Here is a 19,152-nt window from a genome sequence, read left to right on the forward strand (position 1 = left end):
TGCAATATGAAACTGATAACTCTCTCCATCTCAAACTTTTGAACAAAAAGATTTTGAAAACAAAGTGGTTGAGCTCTCATCTGAGAATGAGAAGCTCAAAGGAAAGGTTCAAACATTTTCTTATGAAAACCAATGTTTGACTTGTGTGGTTAGTTTCTGGACAAGGTCTAGAGATGCAGTTAGACATTAAATAAGTATGTTGAGGCCTACCAGATGCAAATCCGGTTTAGTATTTGATAATGTCATCCCAGACAAGTCTTGTGAAAAGTTAAACCCGGTGAAAGACAAGATTAAGCCAATAAGTTTTGTCAGGGGAAGTTTAACTAATAAAGGAACTGATCCCAGTTGTGAAAATCTAACCTTAAAGGATGAGATAGTTTATGTTAAGCCAACTGAAAGTTGGTTGAAGCCCAGAAACGGAGCAGCCATCAAGTCTGTCAAATAAAAACCTGATAGGAAGTCAAGGAGTTTTAGACAAAACCATCCTATAAGATTAATGGATCAGCTTCAAGCAGAAAGACGTCTACTAAAGCCGAAATCTTACGCACTAATCACAACACAACATGGGAAATCCATCAAGATAATTCAAATATGAATTCTCAAGGGACTGATTGACCAAGGACCCAAGTGAATGTGGGTACCAAAAAGTTATAAATATGTATTTGTATAAGTACAACAGGTCAGCTTCTTGGAGGAATCCTTCTGGTATCTGAATAGCGACTGTTCTAGTCATATGACTGGAGATAGACGGCTACTGACCGAAGTGATGAAATGCTCAGGGCCTAAGATCACTTTTGGTGACAAGAGCAAGGGTAAGACCATGGGTAAGGGTAAGATTATTCATGGTAAACGCACCATCAATGACGTGTTACTTGTTAAAAACATGTGTTATAACCTGATTAGTATTAGCCAATTGTGTGACAATGGATTTACTGCTGATTTTCAAACGCATGCATGTCTAGTTAAGGATCTGCAGGGCAACACTCTGCTGACCGGAAGTAGAGTAGGAAATTCTTATAAAATGAACTGGAAAAATAAGATATCTAATCCAATATGCATGATAGCCCAAAATGATCAAAACTTGTTATGGAATAAGAGATTAAATCATCTTAATTTAAAAACATGAACAACATTTGCTTACATGATTTAGTTTATAGTTTACCAAAACTGAAGTTTTCAAAGGACAGGGTCTGTTCTGCTTTGCAGTTGGGCAAATAGGTCAGATCAACTTTTAAGAGTAAAGAAAAATATCAATCCAACTGATGCATGGAACTATTGCACATGGACCTGTTCGGTCCAATTCTAGTAAAAAGCTTGGGAGGAATGAGATTCACCCTAGTAATAATTGATGATTTTTCAAGATTTACTTGGGTTATTTTTCTACTTTACAAGGATCAAACTATTGATAATTTGATAAGGATCCTTAGAAGACTTCAAAATGAAAAATCTTTAAGTATCATCAAAATTAGAAGTAACCGGGGAACCGAGTTCACCAACAGACGCCTAACTTCTTACCTCGAGGAATTTAGTATTAGACACGAGTTATCTAGTGCCAAAACTCCATAGAAAAATAGTATTGCTGAGAGGAGAGGCATAACACTAAAGGAAGCAACGAGATATATGCTAGCCGACTTAGGTGTTTCTCAGAAGCTATGTGCATAAGACATAAACACAGCTTGCTATACACAAAATCGATCAATGATCAATAAACGGCATAGAAAAACACCTTATGAAATCTTTTATTGAAGAATTCCTAAAGTTTCATATTTTCGAATTTTTGGGTGTAAGTGTTTTATACACAATAATGGGAAAAATCATTTGACTACATTTGATGCTAAAGTAGATGCTGAAATCTTGCTAGGATATTCTTTAGTTAGTAAAGCTTATAGAGTGTTTAATAATCGAACACTAACGGTTTAAGAATCTTATCATGTTGTTTGTTATGAATCTGTTGAAAATAATTCTAACGAATCCATTAAAATTGATAACAGATTAGAGGTGATAAGAAGCTCCAGTCAACAGGATATACTCATCTGATTAGATGGATGATTCGGTTGAGAGTCAACTAGACGTCTAGACAAGTCAGTAGATGACTGAAAGTTCGGACATCGCGGGACCGTCTAACCAGACATCTGATCCTCTAGGACCAAGCTTCAAATGGAACAGAAATCATCCACCTATATTGATAATTGGTAATTCTAACGCTCCTTTTAGGACCAGTCACCAATTACTTGATGAAATAGCAAACTCCGCCTTTATTTCTCAAATTGAGCCAAAGAAGATCAATGAAACATTGCTTGATCCAAATTGGATCAATGCAATGCAAAAGGAGTTGAATCAATTTGAAAGAAATAAAGTGTGGCATCTGACTCCAAGGTCGATTGATCAATCGGTTATTAGAACTAGATGGGTTTTTCGAAACAAGCTAAGTGAAGATGATTTAGTTGTGAGAAACAAAGTCCGATTAGTTGCTCAAGGCTATAGACATGATGAGGAAATTGACTTTGAGGAGTCATTTGCCCCTATTGCTAGACTTGAAACAATCAGAATCTTCCTAACTTATGCTATCTTTTAAGAATTTTAATTGTTGCAACTATTTGAAAATTGGAAGTCCTTATTGTTGAGTTATGGAGCCTACACTTATAATAAACTCTACATTGTTAATTAGAGTTTATTGGGTTTATCTTTTTTGATTTTGGGCTTGGGCCTGACCAAAGTTATTTAGGTTTATTACCTGAATGTTTACCTTATAAATATGTAATTATTAAGGGTTTACATTTGGTAGACAGAATTCTAGAGAGATAAAGTGTGAGGCAAAAACTCTGTATTCCTTCTTTTTCTTCATAGTAAATCTGGTGGTGGCTGAAGTGGATGTAGCTCAATTTGAGTGAACCACTATAAATCTGTGTGTTCTTGTGTTCTTCTTTCTTGTGTTTTTACAGATTGTTTTCAAGCTGGTAGGATTTGGGAGATACAAATCCTAACAACTGGTATCAGAGCAGCTAGGCTAGATTTGAGCATTGGAAATAATGGCAAGTGAGAATAGTATAGGACATGGGATTGGAAGATTTGATGGGACAGATTATGCCTTCTGGAGAATGCAGATTGAAGATTATCTCTATGAAAAGAAGCTTCATGTTCCTTTGAGTGAGAAACTAGAGAAGATGGATGAAGCTGAATGGAAACTCCTTGATAGACAGGTTTTGGGAGTTGTCCGATTGACGCTAGCCAAGACGGTTGCTCACAATGTAGCAAAGGAGAAGACCACCATGGGTCTGATGAAAGCTCTTTCTGATATGTATGAGAAACCATCTGCTAACAACAAGGTACACTTAATGAAAAGACTCTTTTACTTAAAAATGGTTGATGGTACTTCTGTCACTACTTATTTGAATGAATTCAATACAATTGTGAATCAATTGCTATCTGTTGAGATTGATTTTGGGGATGAAGTTAGTGCCCTGATTTTGTTAGCATCTCTACCAAATAGCTGGGAACCTGTGAGGGCAGCAATTAGTAATTCAGTTGGAAATGCTAAACTGAAATTTGTTGAAGTTAGAGATCGTATTCTTGCTGAAGAGGTTCGTAAAATTGATTCTGGTAAAACGTTCAAAGGTTCTGCTCTGAATTTGGAAAACAGGGGCAGAGGTAATGATAGAAATTTCAACCGAAGTAAGAGCAGATCTATGTCAAGGAGCAGGAGGAGTCAGTCCAAGTCTGGGAGGACATTTGAGTGCTGGAATTGTGGTAAACAGGGTCATCTGAAGAGGAACTGCAAAGCACCGAAGAAAAACGGTGATGAAAAAAATGATGCAGCCAACGTTGTTACAGAATCTGTCACTGATGCGTTACTTCTATCTGTTGATAGCCCGATAGATTCATGGGTTTTGGACTCAGGAGCGTCTTTCCACACCACTTCTCATAAAGAATTAATGGAGAATTATGTGGCTAGAAACTGTGGGAAAGTTTATCTCGCAGATGGTGAGCCACTGGATATTGTTGGCATTGGTGACATCAAATTGAAGATGGCAAATGGTTCTGTTTGGAAGATTAATAAGGTGAGACACATTTCAGGTTTAATGCGCAATTTGATCTCTGTTACACAACTTGATGAAGAAGGTCACAATTTCAGTTGTGGAAATGGTGCATGGAAGGTGACTAAAGGAGCAATTGTTGTTACTCGAGGTCACAAAACTGGAACGTTATACACGACTTCAACTTGCAGAGAAACAGTTGCTGTTGTAATTGATGACTCGAAGAACAGTGAGCTATGGCATTGTAGGTTGGGCCATATGAGCGAAAAAGGGATGAAAATTCTTTTGAAGAATGGACAGATTCCAGAACTGAAGTCTGTTGAACATCAGTTATGTGAAAACTGCATTCTTGGAAAACAAAAATGGGTGAATTTCTTAAAAACTGGGAAAGAGCTCAAGAAAGAAAGACTAGAGTTGGTACACACTGATGTGTGGGGACCTGCACATGTTTCTTCTATTGGCGGATCATACTACTATGTGACTTTTATAGATGATTCAACAAGAAAAGTATGGGTTTACTTTATGAAGCACAAGTCTGAAGTATTTGCTATTTTCAAGAAATGGAAGGCTTTGGTTGAAAATGAAACAAATCAGAAAGTTAAGTACTTGAGATCCGACAACGGAGGTGAATATATCAATTCAGATTTCAAAGAGTATTGTGCTGAGAATGGGATCAATATGGTGAAGACTATTCCCCGAACGCCTCAAGAGAATGGAGTAGCTGAAAGAATGAATCAAACATTGAACGAGCGTGCTAGAAGCATGAGATTGCATGCAGGGCTGCCTAAAACCTTCTGGGCAGAAGTTATTAATACTGCTGCCTATTTGATAAACAGGGGACCATCTGTTCCTCTTGAATTCAGAATTCCTGAAGAAGCTTGGAGCAATAAAAAGGTAAACCTTTCTTATTTGAAAGTGTTTGGATGTTTATCATATGTTCATATTAATGAATGTGATAGGAGCAAGCTTGATCCAAAGTCTAATAAATATTTTTTTCATTGGTTATGGTGATATCGAGTTTGGTTATCGTTTCTGGGATAATCAAAATCAGAAGATCATTCGTAGCAGAAATGTTATCTTCAATGAACAGGTTCTCTACAAAGATTGTGTTGGGAAGACATCAGGTGGTGATTCCAAGTTGGAAGAGACTGGTACAGTCGATTTGAGAGAATTTTCAGCTGAATATATACCGGTTGTCGAAGAAGAACAATGTGTTGTTGAAGATGAAATCGTTGAGAACGTGGCCCCAGAGGTAAATCAGCAAACACCGGTTATATAGTTGAGAAGATCATTAAGGAATCGAAAACCAGTTGAGAGGTGGTCTCCATCTCTAAACTATATCTTGTTGACAGATAGAGGTGAACCTGAATGCTATGAGGAAGCAATACAATCTGATGAATCGGTTAAGTGGGAATCTGCGATGAAAGATGAGATGGACTCTTTGATGTTGAATCAGACTTGGGAGCTCACTGAGCTACCAAAAGGAAAGAAAGCACTTCACAACAAATTGATCTTCAGGATTAAAGAAGAACATGATAAAACCATGAGGTACAAAGCAAGGTTGGTTGTGAAAGGATTTCAATAGAAAGAAGGTATTGACTACAATGAAATCTTCTCTCCAGTAGTTAAATTGATGACAATTAGAACTATTTTGAGTTTGATTGTGAAAGAAGACCTTCATCTTCAACAAATGGATGTCAAAACTGCTTTTCTTCATGGTGATCTGGATGAAGAAATTTATATGCGACAACCAGAAGGATTTGAAATCAAAAGAAAAGATGAGCTTGTGTGTAAGCTTCAGAAGAGTCTGTATGGTTTGAAACAGGCTCCAAGGCAATGGTACAAGAAGTTTGATAGCTTCATGAAAAGTAACAATTTTTTGAGGTGTGAAACTGATCATTGCTGCTATATCAAGAGGTTTGATAAATCGTACATTATTCTTCGTCTCTACGTTGATGACATGTTGATTGTTGGAGCAAGCTTGTATGAGATTAACAAGCTTAAGAAAGAGTTGTCTGAAAAGTTTGCAATGAAGGATTTGGGTGCTGCAAAACAAATCCTTGGGATGAGAATTTTCAGGGATGAAGAAGTTCTCAAGCTTTCACAAGAAGAATATGTGAAGAAAGTTCTTAGCAGGTTCAACTTATATGATACAAAACCAGTTACTACCCCCTTAGCTAGTCACTTCAGACTATCTAAAGATCAGTCGCCTTCAACAGAGGAGGAGAAAAATTACATGGCAATTGTTCCGTATGCCTATGCCATTGGTTGTATTATGTATGCGATGATTTGCACAAGACCAGACATAGCACATGCAGTGGGAGTTGTTAGCAGATTCATGAGCAATCCGGGAAGACAACATTGGGAAGCAGTAAAGTGGATACTAAGATACTTAAGAGGAAGTACGAGTCTCGTTTTGTGTTTTCAAAAGTCTAATATGGGTTTGGAAGGATATGTTGATGCTGACAATGGTGGTGATGTTGATAGTAGGAAGAGCACAACAGGGTACATTTATACTCTGGGAGGTACTGCAATCAGTTGGGTTTCAAAATTACAGAAGATTGTTGCTCTCTAGTTGTGAGGCAGAGTATGTTGCTGTGACAGAAACTGCTAAGGAGATGATGTGGTTACAACCTTTTTTGCGAGAATTGGGTCAAGACTACGAGGGAAGTGTGTTGCGATGCGACAGTCAGAGTGCCATTCATTTGGCAAAGAATCCTATTTATCATGGCAGGACGAAGCATATACAGGTTCGTTATCATTTCATCCGGTCAGCTTTAGAAGATGGAGTATTAGCTCTTGAGAAGATTCCCGGGAGTGAGAATCCAGCTGATATGTTGACAAAAACTGTGACAAATGAGAAACTGAAGTTGTGTGCAACTTCAGTTGGTCTTCTTCGTTAAGAAACCGAATGGAAAGCCACTACCGATCGAGAGATGATGAAGTTAGTCTCCAAGTGGGAGATTGTTGAGTTATGGAGCCTACACTTATAATAAACTCTACATTGTTAATTAGAGTTTATTGGGTTTATCTTTTTTGATTTTGGGCTTGGGCCTGACCAAATTTATTTAGGTTTATTACCTGAATGTTTGCCCTATAAATATGTAATTATTAAGGGTTTACATTTGGTAGACAGAATTCTAGACAGATAAAGTGTGAGGCAAAAACTCTGTATTCCTTCTTTTTCTTCATAGTAAATCTGGTGGTGGCTGAAGTGGATGTAGCTCAATTTGAGTGAACCACTATAAATCTGTGTGTTCTTGTGTTCTTCTTTCTTGTGTTTTTACATATTGTTTTCAAGCTGGTAGGATTTGGGAGATACAAATCCTAACACTTAACACTAACTGTCAGTTCCGTTATTTGTAACCAACCCTTTGGCTACTAAGTGACATGATTTTTTTTGTAATTATGATATCAAGGTTGAAGAATTGGAATAAAATATGTTGTTTCTTTGTTAGGTTTACTTCAATAAATATATTTTTTGCTGAAATTTCACATGGCTTTGATCTTAGTATTGCCCAACTTTTATTATGGTAGAGAAAATATGGTTGGAACTATCGAGAGTCATTCAATAACCAATTATCTCTTACATCCAAGATTGTTACAACTCACGAGTTAAACAAACGAAAATAAAATGTTTTTTTTCTACTTTTGTCATTTATTTTCCATCATTTCTCAACTGGCAACAAGACATGTTTGAGCCTAGATTGTTCAAATGCTTGCTTAGGATTTTATTGAATGCTTCCTAGATTGTGAATTTTCAGGTGCATGTGGGCTACTATTTCTTGTTCGCTCTACTATTTCTTGTTCGCCATAACACTTAATTGCCCACTAATTGAAGATGATGAATGAAACTAGAATCTCCTCAATCTTCTCTGGCTGCATGTAAGAAAAATAACATGTTGTTCCCTTCTACCATAGTTAATCAGTGTTTTTTTAAGATGTAAATAGCATTTCAGCTATATCTGAAGCCGTCTTTAATAAACCTATATAATTAAATTGATTTGTAAAGATAATATTTTGTTAAATTATAATTTAGTATTTTCATAAATTGTGACAAATATATGATCTAGGAGGCTTGAATAATATATGGTAATTTGGTGACAATAGAAATCATTATGACCGATTTACAATAGCATTTTTACTTTCACATTAAACACACATGCACTAGCTATCATATAATCTATAGCTTAGTGGGATTATTGACCATTGGACGAGAAACACAAAACCATGAATTAGAGAAGTTGATCTCACTTATCATGATGTGGACTAGTGGGTTATTATTTGGACTTCCAATTCCTAATGGTGTAACACATGTTATATATAGGATTCAATTCAATTACCCCTAAATCCACCTCTCTTTTTTTGTTTGATTCCTAATTTTATTTATTAGTTCTATGTGCATTAATGATTTGGTTTAGGGTGCATGAGTCAAGTCAACAACCCACTAAGGTACACATGAAAAACAACACATTTTATGTGGGAATGAGTGTTTCATAGTACGTAGTGGATGTTCCTAATTTATGATTAGGGTGTGAGAGCTTCATTCATTTCATGGTCGTCGATGTTTGTTCGTCGTCGATCACGACAGAGATAGTTGAAATTTTGTGGAGCAAGCAAAAAAAAAAATGTAGCAGATCTTCAAAACTAATCAATATTAACTTTGATTTTGCTAAGAATCAAAATTACCTTCAATATGAAACATATATTTCCCAATGACTTCAATTGTGTTTAGTTTTCTTATTTATTGTATTTAAAAGATATATTGTCAAATATAGAGCTTATTTCCTTTCATTTCATTTTTTTTCTTGAAATAATTATAATATGGGTAAGAGCTTTGTTTAATTCCTTTTCATTTTCTTCTTTAAAAAATTGTAATATGGTAATAAGCGCATTGTTATGATCATGAGAAATTGACTTTGTTAAATTTGAATATGATTGAATATATTATTTGTTAACTAAACTTAAACCCAAATATATTTTTATGGTTATGGGTTCGAGTCTTTACACCGAACCATTTATAAAATAAAAATAAAATTAGTTATTGTGAGATTAAATTTTGATGGGTTCGTTAGTGCATCCTAGAGAAATAATAAAATTTATTGCACACCTCTTTCAAAAAAAAATGTCATAAATCTTTTTCAAAGATAGCTCAACTGACACAAAAAAAAAAAAAATTACCTAAGAGAATAAAAGTCTCAATTCATATGTGAACAATGAAACAAATTTTTAGATCTTAAAAAAATATCATTTTAAAACTAGTCGTTCAATAATATATAATAAAATTGGTTCAGTTGGTTTGATTTGATTAAATTAAATACAATAAATAAACTTCACAAGTAAACATAAAACCTACTTTCCAAGAATAAGTTAAATGGATTTTGTATTTTTACCCTTGTTTGTTTCTAATATTGAAAATAAGTCAAAAATAGATGTAAGGACCAAACAGAAGAAAAGTATTTTTCAACTTTTTTGAAAGAAAAAAAAGTATGTGGCCCAAATTGACCCCTCATTAATAATGCAAGGATAGGACCTTTTTGTTAACGTGTGAAACAAAAATGAGGTCCCTTTGATTTAATAATATATATAAAAAAAAATTGGTTTACTCTTAGTCTTCTTCATGGGACCTTTCTTTTTGTACTATTTTTAAAAAAAAAAGTCTTTGGCATTATAGGTTGGTTTTTATAGTAAATAAGGTAAATAATACAAATCAATGAGCTTTAGTATTTCCCTAGATCAATAGTGGATATATATAGGTGTAGGGAATCCATGTCTTTCTTTTTTTAATTGTGAAAATAGATAGAAGAATGTGAAATAATAATTCATAATATATTTAAGAAATTTGAGTATTCATACAACTAAACATTATGATCTTGACTTTGAATAAGCTTTAACTTTGTTTTTCAAATTATCGTTTTAAAGAATATTATTCTATTGGATGTTGAGGAAGGAAGTAAAGACTCGATCGGAGAAGAATTAACATTCATCGTCGTGTTTAAAATAGCACGAGGAATGAGTAGATTGATGAAATGCACAGTAATGATCGCTTCTATCAATGAGGGATATTAGCATGAAACTCGTCAACTACTTAAACGCGGACGATGTAATATTTAACAAAATTGAAAAAATTATCGAGCATTTTGAGAGAATCGACAAGAGAAAGAAGGCCAAAAAAAATTATTAATTCAATCACGAAAGTAACATAAAGAAGCTTGAAAGACGAATTTTAGCACAAGAGGGTATGAAAAACATTACCTTTAGTTAACTCTTAGTACTTTCTTTGACTTTATTTTTACTACTTAATTTTGATGTTAACTTACTTGATACTCAAACGTTAAGGTTCAATTTAAGAGATCAAAAGTTTTAGAATTGAATTGAGAATGTTTTGATTTAAAAGAGTTATAATTGTGAGGTCATGATAGTCCCACCGAAAATATATTCGAGTAAAAAAAGTTATATGATGTATGAACGCCTAATCCCACCATATATATTAGATTATTAAATTTCAAGACGAATTTATCTTAACCTAATTTCATATTATAGTTCTTAAGTCGCTATTAAAGTTGAAGTTGGATACACAAAGTTTTGCTAAATTATTATTATTTTTATTAAAATAATAAATTAAGCTAGAATTTGGCTCCACATCTATTCCAAAGGATACAAAAACTTGGCAATTGCATGTTGAGATGCGATGGCTAGTTTGAGGGAGTCCACAATAATAATAATAATAATAATATATACTAAAATTAATCACAATTTTAAAGATGTCAAATTTATATATAAACTTTATCAATTAAGAAAAAAAAAAATCAATTTTAAAGAATTTAAACACAGATACTTTACCGGCCAAAACAACATTTAATTTAAAATTTAGAGTTTCAGTTAAGTTATAATCAAACTAATCAAACAAGTAAACACAAATTCAATGGTTATTTCAAGTTAAATTAAGAATATGTATTATTAATTAATAAATATATTTAGTCTCATTGGTTAAATAACAATGTTAAAAGTATAGTTTAAACATTAATAATGCACTTATATTTATATTTTTGTATATTAATATAGTAATTTATATGACATTTGGATTGACTCGTATATTAATTGACAGATTTATTTTTTATTTTTTATTTTAATTTAATTATCAGTTTTTATTATTGTGGAGAGAATAATTTTATTTTAATTGTAGAAACCTTGTATATTATGTTATTATATACCTAATATATATATATATATATATATATATATATGTATTAATTCTCTACATATTTCTTCATTATTAAATTTACTCATACACAGATCTAAGCCATATATATATAACAAATGATTTAAGTATTAAAGTCAACCAACAATATATATTAAAATGCACCAGAAGGAACCTGGTAAGAATAAATATTTGTAGTTATATATTATGCACTTCTATTATATATATTGGTTTGATTGTTTTAAATAATTTTTAACCGTGGTTGAATATCAATTGATCACATGGGCAACTCCAAAACACTTTTTAGAGTTGGATACTTGGATTTGTATTGAAAATATATTAATAAATTGATTTGTAATTAGATTTGTTCAAGAATATTTGATATTTTCACTTTTTTTGTCAAATTTTATTAACATTTTTTTTTTCAAAATTATACATTAAAAATTATTTCAAATAGGGTCACTATTACATGACGTCAATTAATGTTCTATAATTGAAGTGTGATTAATGAGTCTCTTTTGAACTATAACTAAGATTCACTATACCTAGACTTTTTTATAACTATCCCGACTATTTTTTAGTGGATTATTTCATAAGAAAAAAACCATTGAATCTAAAATATCTTAATCCTCAAATATTTATCATTCATAATGTTTTCTCATATTCGTTTCGGAAAATTGATACAATCGGTCGAAAAACTAATCGCCTCTTTCGAAAATTTACTAGCTCGAAACTATGTTGTACAACCTGTCTTGTTTTTCTTTTTGTTTCTATATATTTTTTATATTTTTTCTATACAAATAATTGAATCTTCTTAATATATTAATTTATTAATCATCACTAATTTATTTAACTTTGATTAATTTATTATAATTAACAATTAAGAATATTCTAAAAGGTGTTACTTAAATTTTTTGCTATAAATAGAACTCTTTTCTTGTCCCATTTCTATCATACTTTCATCTTTCACTTTATCATCATATTCTCTCTTCATCTCTCTCTTTTTCTCTCTCCACCCATCAACATTAATGGAAGATTCTAAGACTCAACCCGATGCCTATGATTATAAGGGTCGCCCTTCCCTGAAATCCTCCTCCGGCGGCTGGACAAGCGCCGCCATGATCCTAGGTTCCTAATTATTCTCTCGTAGAATTCAATATTTTTCCTCGTTTCACTTCATCGATCTATTTTTATCACTCTTTCTATACATCGATTAAAATATAGAATAGAATGATCATTAAACTTTAACCCGAGTTTAATATATATGTTTTTTATTGTTTGTAGGTGTGGAGACTTGTGAAAGGTTAACGACTCTAGGAATTGCCGTGAACTTGGTGACCTACATGACCGGAACAATGCACGTCGGGAATGCAACCGCCGCTAATACAACCACTAATTTTCTCGGCACATCTTTCATGCTTTGTCTCCTTGGTGGTTTTATTGCCGACACTTTCCTTGGTCGGTATCTAACCATTGCTATTTTTGCCGCAGTACAAGCAACGGTAAGCAATTTACTCACGTTTCTAACACCAACAAGATTCTATTTTGATTACATATATTATTATTTAAACTCATCTAAATAATTAAGTGTTTCTTTTTATTTATTAGAGATTATACTTTCATTAATTACCGTCACTCAAAATACTCAAACATATTATATTTAAAAAAGACCCATTTGGGTTTTTTATTATTTGGTTCCATCTCAATCAGTCAAATTTGTTTTATCTTTTAAAGAAACTAAGACCCCGTTTGTTTTTTAAAATCTTTAATAGACAAGATTATTTAAATAATTTTTTGGGTATTGTTGGATAATGATTTATTTGAATAACCCATTGGTTTATTTAAATAATGTAAAATTTTCTCACTTATCTCTTTATTAAAATATTCTCTATATATATTTTTAACCAAATTTTTTTTTATTAAATAACGCAATCCAAACAAGCTTTTAATTAATCTATAATTTATAAATAAATTAACTTGTCATATATAAGAGTAATATAAAAAAACAATTTGAATCTTATAAATTAATGAGTGTAAGGGTAAAATAATTTCTACAATTTTTCTTACACTACAAAATTATTATTTGACAAGATTCATTTTTCATATTCATTTGGGTTAATCAAAATTAGAAAAAGTTATCTATTTTTTTTTTCTATTTTTATGACTTTATTTATTAACCAAAATATTAAAATACCTCATATTTTAAATTATTGCCAAAAAAATATCTATTTCCTCAAAATCATTATTAACCATTATTTTTTTCAATAATCATGTTATTACAATAACCTAGATGTCATAACCTAAATCCGAACAAACCCCTAATTTTTATTGTTTTAGTTCATCTTTAACCCAACAAAAATAATTAAAATTCAGATAATTTCATTTAACTTATTAATCACTATTCCTCAATGAAATCTTTTGTTATGACAGGGTGTAACCATCTTGACAATATCAACCATAATTCCCAACCTCCGACCACCAAAATGCTCCGGCGAGAACCCATCATCCTGCATTCCGGCCACCAGCAACCAACTCTTGATACTATTCCTAGCTCTATACCTAACCGCACTCGGCACGGGTGGGCTTAAATCGAGCGTATCCGGATTCGGATCCGATCAATTCGACGAAACAGATAAAGAAGAGAGAATAAAGATGTCGTCTTTCTTCAATTGGTTCTTCTTTTTCATAAGTATTGGATCACTTTTAGCTGTGACAGTACTAGTTTACATACAAGATAATTTGGGAAGGGAATGGGGATATGGAATTTGTGCAGGTGCCATTGTTATTGGGTTAATCGTGTTCTTGTCGGGAACAAGACGATATAGGTTTAGGAAATTGGTTGGGAGTCCTTTGACACAGATTGCTGCGGTTTTTGTGGCGGCTTGGAAGAAAAGAGGGATGGAATTGCCTTTGGATTCGACTATGCTTTTTGATATTGATGATTTGCCAGGTGATGAAATCAAGAACAAGAACAAGAAGAAACAAAAGTTGCCAAGGACTGAGCAATTGAGGTTAGATTTGATAAATTTTTATAATTTTAATGGTTTTTTTTTTAATAAAAATGATTGATTTATTTGAATTGAATTTGAAATAATCTTACATCAAATAACTTCTTAGTTAGTTTGGAAGGATATTACATAGGTCTAAACTCATTTCAAATAGATTTAGAGCTTGTTTGATATTGGTTATTTGAAGATTTTTATTAAAAATATTGTTTGAAAAAATAAGTTGTTGGAGTTTAATTGTTTGAATTAATGTATTTTGGTATTTAAAAATTAAATTTTGTAAAATTAAAATAAGAATATTTTAATATTTTGATTAATGAATTGATTTATTTAATAATTTAAAAGATATAGTTGTTTGAATTTTGAGTAAAATTAAAAATAAAATAAAAAACTCTTAGTGATTGTTTGATCTTTGGTTTCTTTTTAGTTTTATCATATTGGAAAAAAAACATGTTTGATAAAAAAAATCTGTTTATTAACAAAAATATACTTATTTTTTTCTCTATATAATAAATGATAAATTAATTTTAAATAATTAAATAAAGGGTAGTTTTGTATTTTGATAAATAAAATAATGATTAAATGGATGAAATGATGATTAAATTTTAAGTAAAATTTCTTACAAAAACCCAAAAACCTAAAAATCAAACAAGGTCTTAGTTAAAATTTATTAGCCATGGAATGCTGCATTCATTTATCATTGTCTACTAAATTATCAACTATTTTTTTGTAAGAAATAAATAATAATATATTTAATGTTTATATTTTTCATCAAAATGACTCAATATATATTGTTTTAATAATCTATACCAAACAATTGAAAATAACTTATAAACCAAACAAGGCCTAATTATTGAACCCACTTGTCAAAAACTATACAAAAGTGTAGTGAATGGTCAATTTTAGAAGAGGACCCAATTGGTTTGGTTTGTCTTTGTGCGCCTGTTTGGTAGACAAAATCATCAACTTGGCTAATAAACACATCAATCAACATCACCTTCATCTTTATTTTTTCAAACCTATGTTTGGCTTCTTTTGATTATAACTAGTGGTGGCAGAGCCATGCTTAGGGCTTGTATGATGTTGATTATTGGGGTTTATTTTATATGAGTTTTTGAGTAAAAATCTTTAAATAACTCATCAAACAATTTCTCAATGCCAAATGGTTTATGCTATGTTTTCATAGTAGGTCTTGTTTGATATGAGCTTATTTCAATAATTAAAAAAAATCTCATTTTGATGATGGTTATAACTTATAAATAGTTAGGTTATTTAAGGGGGGAAACAAGGTCAAAAAATCAATTTGATAGGAATATAATAAAATATTTTAATAATTTAGTTGTGTTTAAATACTACAAATTTTAAATTAGATATCTGAGAAATTAAAAAATAATTCATAATAATTAAACACTTTAATATTAAAGTATTTTTATTAACTATATCTAAATAAAAAATTGTTGCAAGTGAAAACAACATGGGAATTGAAACCATGTGTCAGCCAGCCAATAGGAAGTCAGAAGCATTGACCAATCATTAATTATAGGGATAAAATAATATATTATAATGTTTTTTAAATTTGGTAAAGGAAATATGTATTTTTAAAAAGCATTACTCTAATATTTAAATATCTTTGATTGGTATATAGTTTATGATCTTAAGAAACTTATATATTTTAAATATTTTAATATGTAAAATTAAATTAATAATTTAAACCTATTAAGATAGTTCAATGTTTACATGATTAAAAACCATAAATTTAATTTTTACTAAAAATATTTTAAATTAAAGAGATCAAAATAGAGTAATAACAGAAAATCCTATTAAATTCTAAAATTCTAATATATATATATATATATATATATATATATATATATATATATATATATATATATATATTATGGACTGATTTATAAAATAATGGCTTGATTGATGTTTATTATATAAATTTAATTATTTCATAAAATTCTTAATTAAAATATCAAATATAATAGTTATAATGTGTTTTACCCAAATAAAAGTATTTTATTACTCTATCTAAATAATTAAATTATTCCATAATAATTTAATTTATTTGAAAATAAATCATGAATATGAAAGAAGCTCTAAGGAAAATTGTCCTTATATTAAATGCAATTTATCAAATAATTTGTAAGGGGTCCTAGAATAGGCCATGACCCCTTGTCCAATTGGCCATTCTATTATGATGACCATAATAATAACAATAATATAATCTTTAAATTCAAAACATTATTTCTAAATCTTTGATATTTTATGTCACTACAATAATTGATTCTATTTAAAATTGATTTTTTTTTTTTGTGCATCTTTGTTAAAGTTAAAATTAAAATTAAAAATAATTGTTTTATGTGATATAGTATTGATTTTTTTAATATAAATTATTTTCAAGATCATTCTTGAGATTATAGTGTATTTTTATTTGATATATCATTATTTAAATGATAATGCGATTTTTTTATTTGCTATAAAATTTATTTTTCAACAATTATTAATTGAGACTATTTTCTAAATTGTTTTAATTTTTTGAACCTAATTAAATCAAATATGAGATACAATCAAACTAAACCTAATAGTTGGCATGTCTAATCTAAAGGAATCAAATATCAAGACATGAGAGCCCATGCAAATATGCAAATCAAAACTTTCTTGTTTTTTTCTAATTAATACAACTTGTTATTTGTTATTATTATTTTTCTTTCATTTTACTATAGTTTTTAATGAAAGATAATATGCATTTAAGAAAAAAGAAGATAAAATACAAATTATTGAATATTTTAATATCTAAACCACTTTTTTCCAAATTTCCTAAGCTAAAAACAACCCGCAATTAACTCTTCTTGTTACTTGGACAGATTCATGGACAAGGCTGCCATCAATAACAATGAAATCATATCCAATCGAGGAACCCCGGTGGTTAACAAATGGGAGATTTCAACATTAACGGATGTTGAAGAAGTTAAAATGGTTATTCGAATGATGCCCATTTGGGGCACAACCATCATGTTTTGGACCGTCTATGCCCAAATGACAACTTTCTCGGTTTCCCAAGCCACCACAATGGACCGTCACATTGGCAAGTCCTTCGAAATCCCACCGGCTTCCCTAACCGCATTCTTCGTTGGAAGCATCCTTCTAACTGTCCCCATTTACGACTTCATCATTCTTCCAATCACACGAAAACTCCTCAAGAATCCCCGAGGCATGAACCCTTTGCAATGCATTGGTGTTGGCCTCATTTTCTCGATACTCGCCATGGTGGCGGCCGCCATGACTGAGGTTAAGAGGCTCAATGCAGCCCGTTCTAACGGTCTATCCGACGATCCAACAGCTGTGATCCCTTTAAGTGTGTTCTGGCTTATCCCTCAATTTATATTGGTGGGGTCCGGTGAGGCGTTTACGTACATGGGTCAACTCGATTTCTTTCTTAGGGAGTGTCCGAAGGGGATGAAGACGATGAGCACGGGGTTGTTCTTGAGCACGTTGTCTTTAGGGTTTTTCTTTAGCTCGTTGTTGGTGAGTATTGTGCATATGGCAACGAAAGGAAAACCGTGGCTGGCCGACAATTTGAACCAAGGGAAATTGAACGATTTCTATTGGTTGTTGACTATTTTGAGTGTGGTGAATCTTATGTTGTATATTATGGCTTCTAAGTGGTATGTTTATAAGGATCAGAGGCTTGCTGCTGAAGGGATAGAGTTGGAGGAAGAGGATTTTACTTCCCATGCTTAAAAATTAACTCACCAACTCTTTTTTTTCATGTTACTATTTCATAAGGTTACTTTTCTTGTTGTAATTCTCTCTTTGGCATTGTCTTTTTCTATTAAAAAACTGTGTGACATAAGGGGAGAAGAGAGAAAAGAAAAAAGAGGAGAGAGATCTCTCTCCAACTTACTCTTGTATGTAATGCTTCATTGATTTACTTATAAATGTACGTATGAAAACAAAATTTAGGTGACAATAATGAGTCTAGTTCAAATTCAAAAGTTGATTTTAAAAATTTTACAATTTAACCATTCAAATCTAACAGAGAATTCTAATTTAAGTAAACTTCTAAGGTTATAAATTTACGATATTAAAATAAATAAACTTTATATTAGTGCGAACATATAATCGGAGAAATTGAGTAATGGTAATTACTTACAAAAATGGAGTTTCAAATGGACACAACTCTTTAGATTGGAAGGTAACTCAATGTTTTGTAAGACCTTTTTTTCCTATTAACTCATGATTGCATATGTTCCAACTTTCATTTTGTGGATAAAATGTTTAACCACAATTAGTGAAGCATTTATATCCAATTAAATAATTAATTTTTTTTTATCAATTTAGACTAACTTATTATTAGATTGAGGTTGGTTTAGAAAGTACTAAGAGGTATTAAAGATTGGTGACATGGCTTATTCAACTGCCCATAATGCTTTAGTGGACTAATCTCACCCTTTCAAACTATTGGTACCGCTCAAACTTATATATTGTACTTACCTTAAACATTTTTTTTTCTAAAATTTTTGTTAAATATTATTTATGTTGGACAACTATTTGATCTCGGTTTTAACATAACTTTTTGAGTAATGGTTGTGTTGTGCAAGATCCTCAAACAAATAAAATCATTGGAATAGGACGTAAGGTTGGACGATTGTTTGAACTCACTTCTCTATCTTTTCCATCACAAAATTTTGTTGGAGCTATCACTTCTCAAATTTGGCACTCTCGATTAGGTCACCCTTCTACAGATCGTTTGAGTTCTTTAATTTACAGTGGTTCTTTAGGCCCTATTAAAACCGAAAGTTTTGATTTTGTTTCTTGTAAGCTTTCTAAAGGACACGCTTTACCTTTTTTTCCTAATGATTCTAATTCCTTAGCACCTTTTGATATGATTCACTATTATATTTGG

The 19,152-nt window shown here is 31.3% G+C and overlaps 1 protein-coding gene across 1 annotated transcript; it reads left to right on the plus strand.

Annotated features, from left to right (window-relative positions):
- The first annotated feature begins 12,203 nt into the window (after window positions 1-12,203).
- LOC124930663 (protein NRT1/ PTR FAMILY 6.3-like) lies at window positions 12,204-18,161 on the plus strand. The gene is made up of 4 exons (XM_047470997.1): window positions 12,204-12,363; window positions 12,520-12,737; window positions 13,666-14,246; window positions 17,111-18,161. Exons 1-4 carry the CDS (start codon window positions 12,264-12,266, stop codon window positions 17,985-17,987), a joined length of 1,776 nt encoding a protein of 591 aa, XP_047326953.1. The 5' UTR covers window positions 12,204-12,263; the 3' UTR covers window positions 17,988-18,161.
- Window positions 18,162-19,152: the final 991 nt, after the last annotated feature.

The sequence above is a fragment of the Impatiens glandulifera genome, chromosome 3 (genome assembly GCF_907164915.1).
Source record: "Impatiens glandulifera chromosome 3, dImpGla2.1, whole genome shotgun sequence".
Lineage (NCBI taxonomy): Eukaryota > Viridiplantae > Streptophyta > Magnoliopsida > Ericales > Balsaminaceae > Impatiens > Impatiens glandulifera.

Excerpts from the sequence above, each read along its gene's own strand:
- LOC124930663 (XM_047470997.1), top strand. The coding sequence starts at position 12,264 with ATGGAAGATTCTAAGACTCAACCCGATGCCTATGATTATAAGGGTCGC. Across the intron at positions 12,364-12,519 it reads AAGCGCCGCCATGATCCTAG|GTGTGGAGACTTGTGAAAGG; the intron begins GTTCCTAATTAT and ends TATTGTTTGTAG. Across the intron at positions 12,738-13,665 it reads TTGCCGCAGTACAAGCAACG|GGTGTAACCATCTTGACAAT; the intron begins GTAAGCAATTTA and ends TTGTTATGACAG.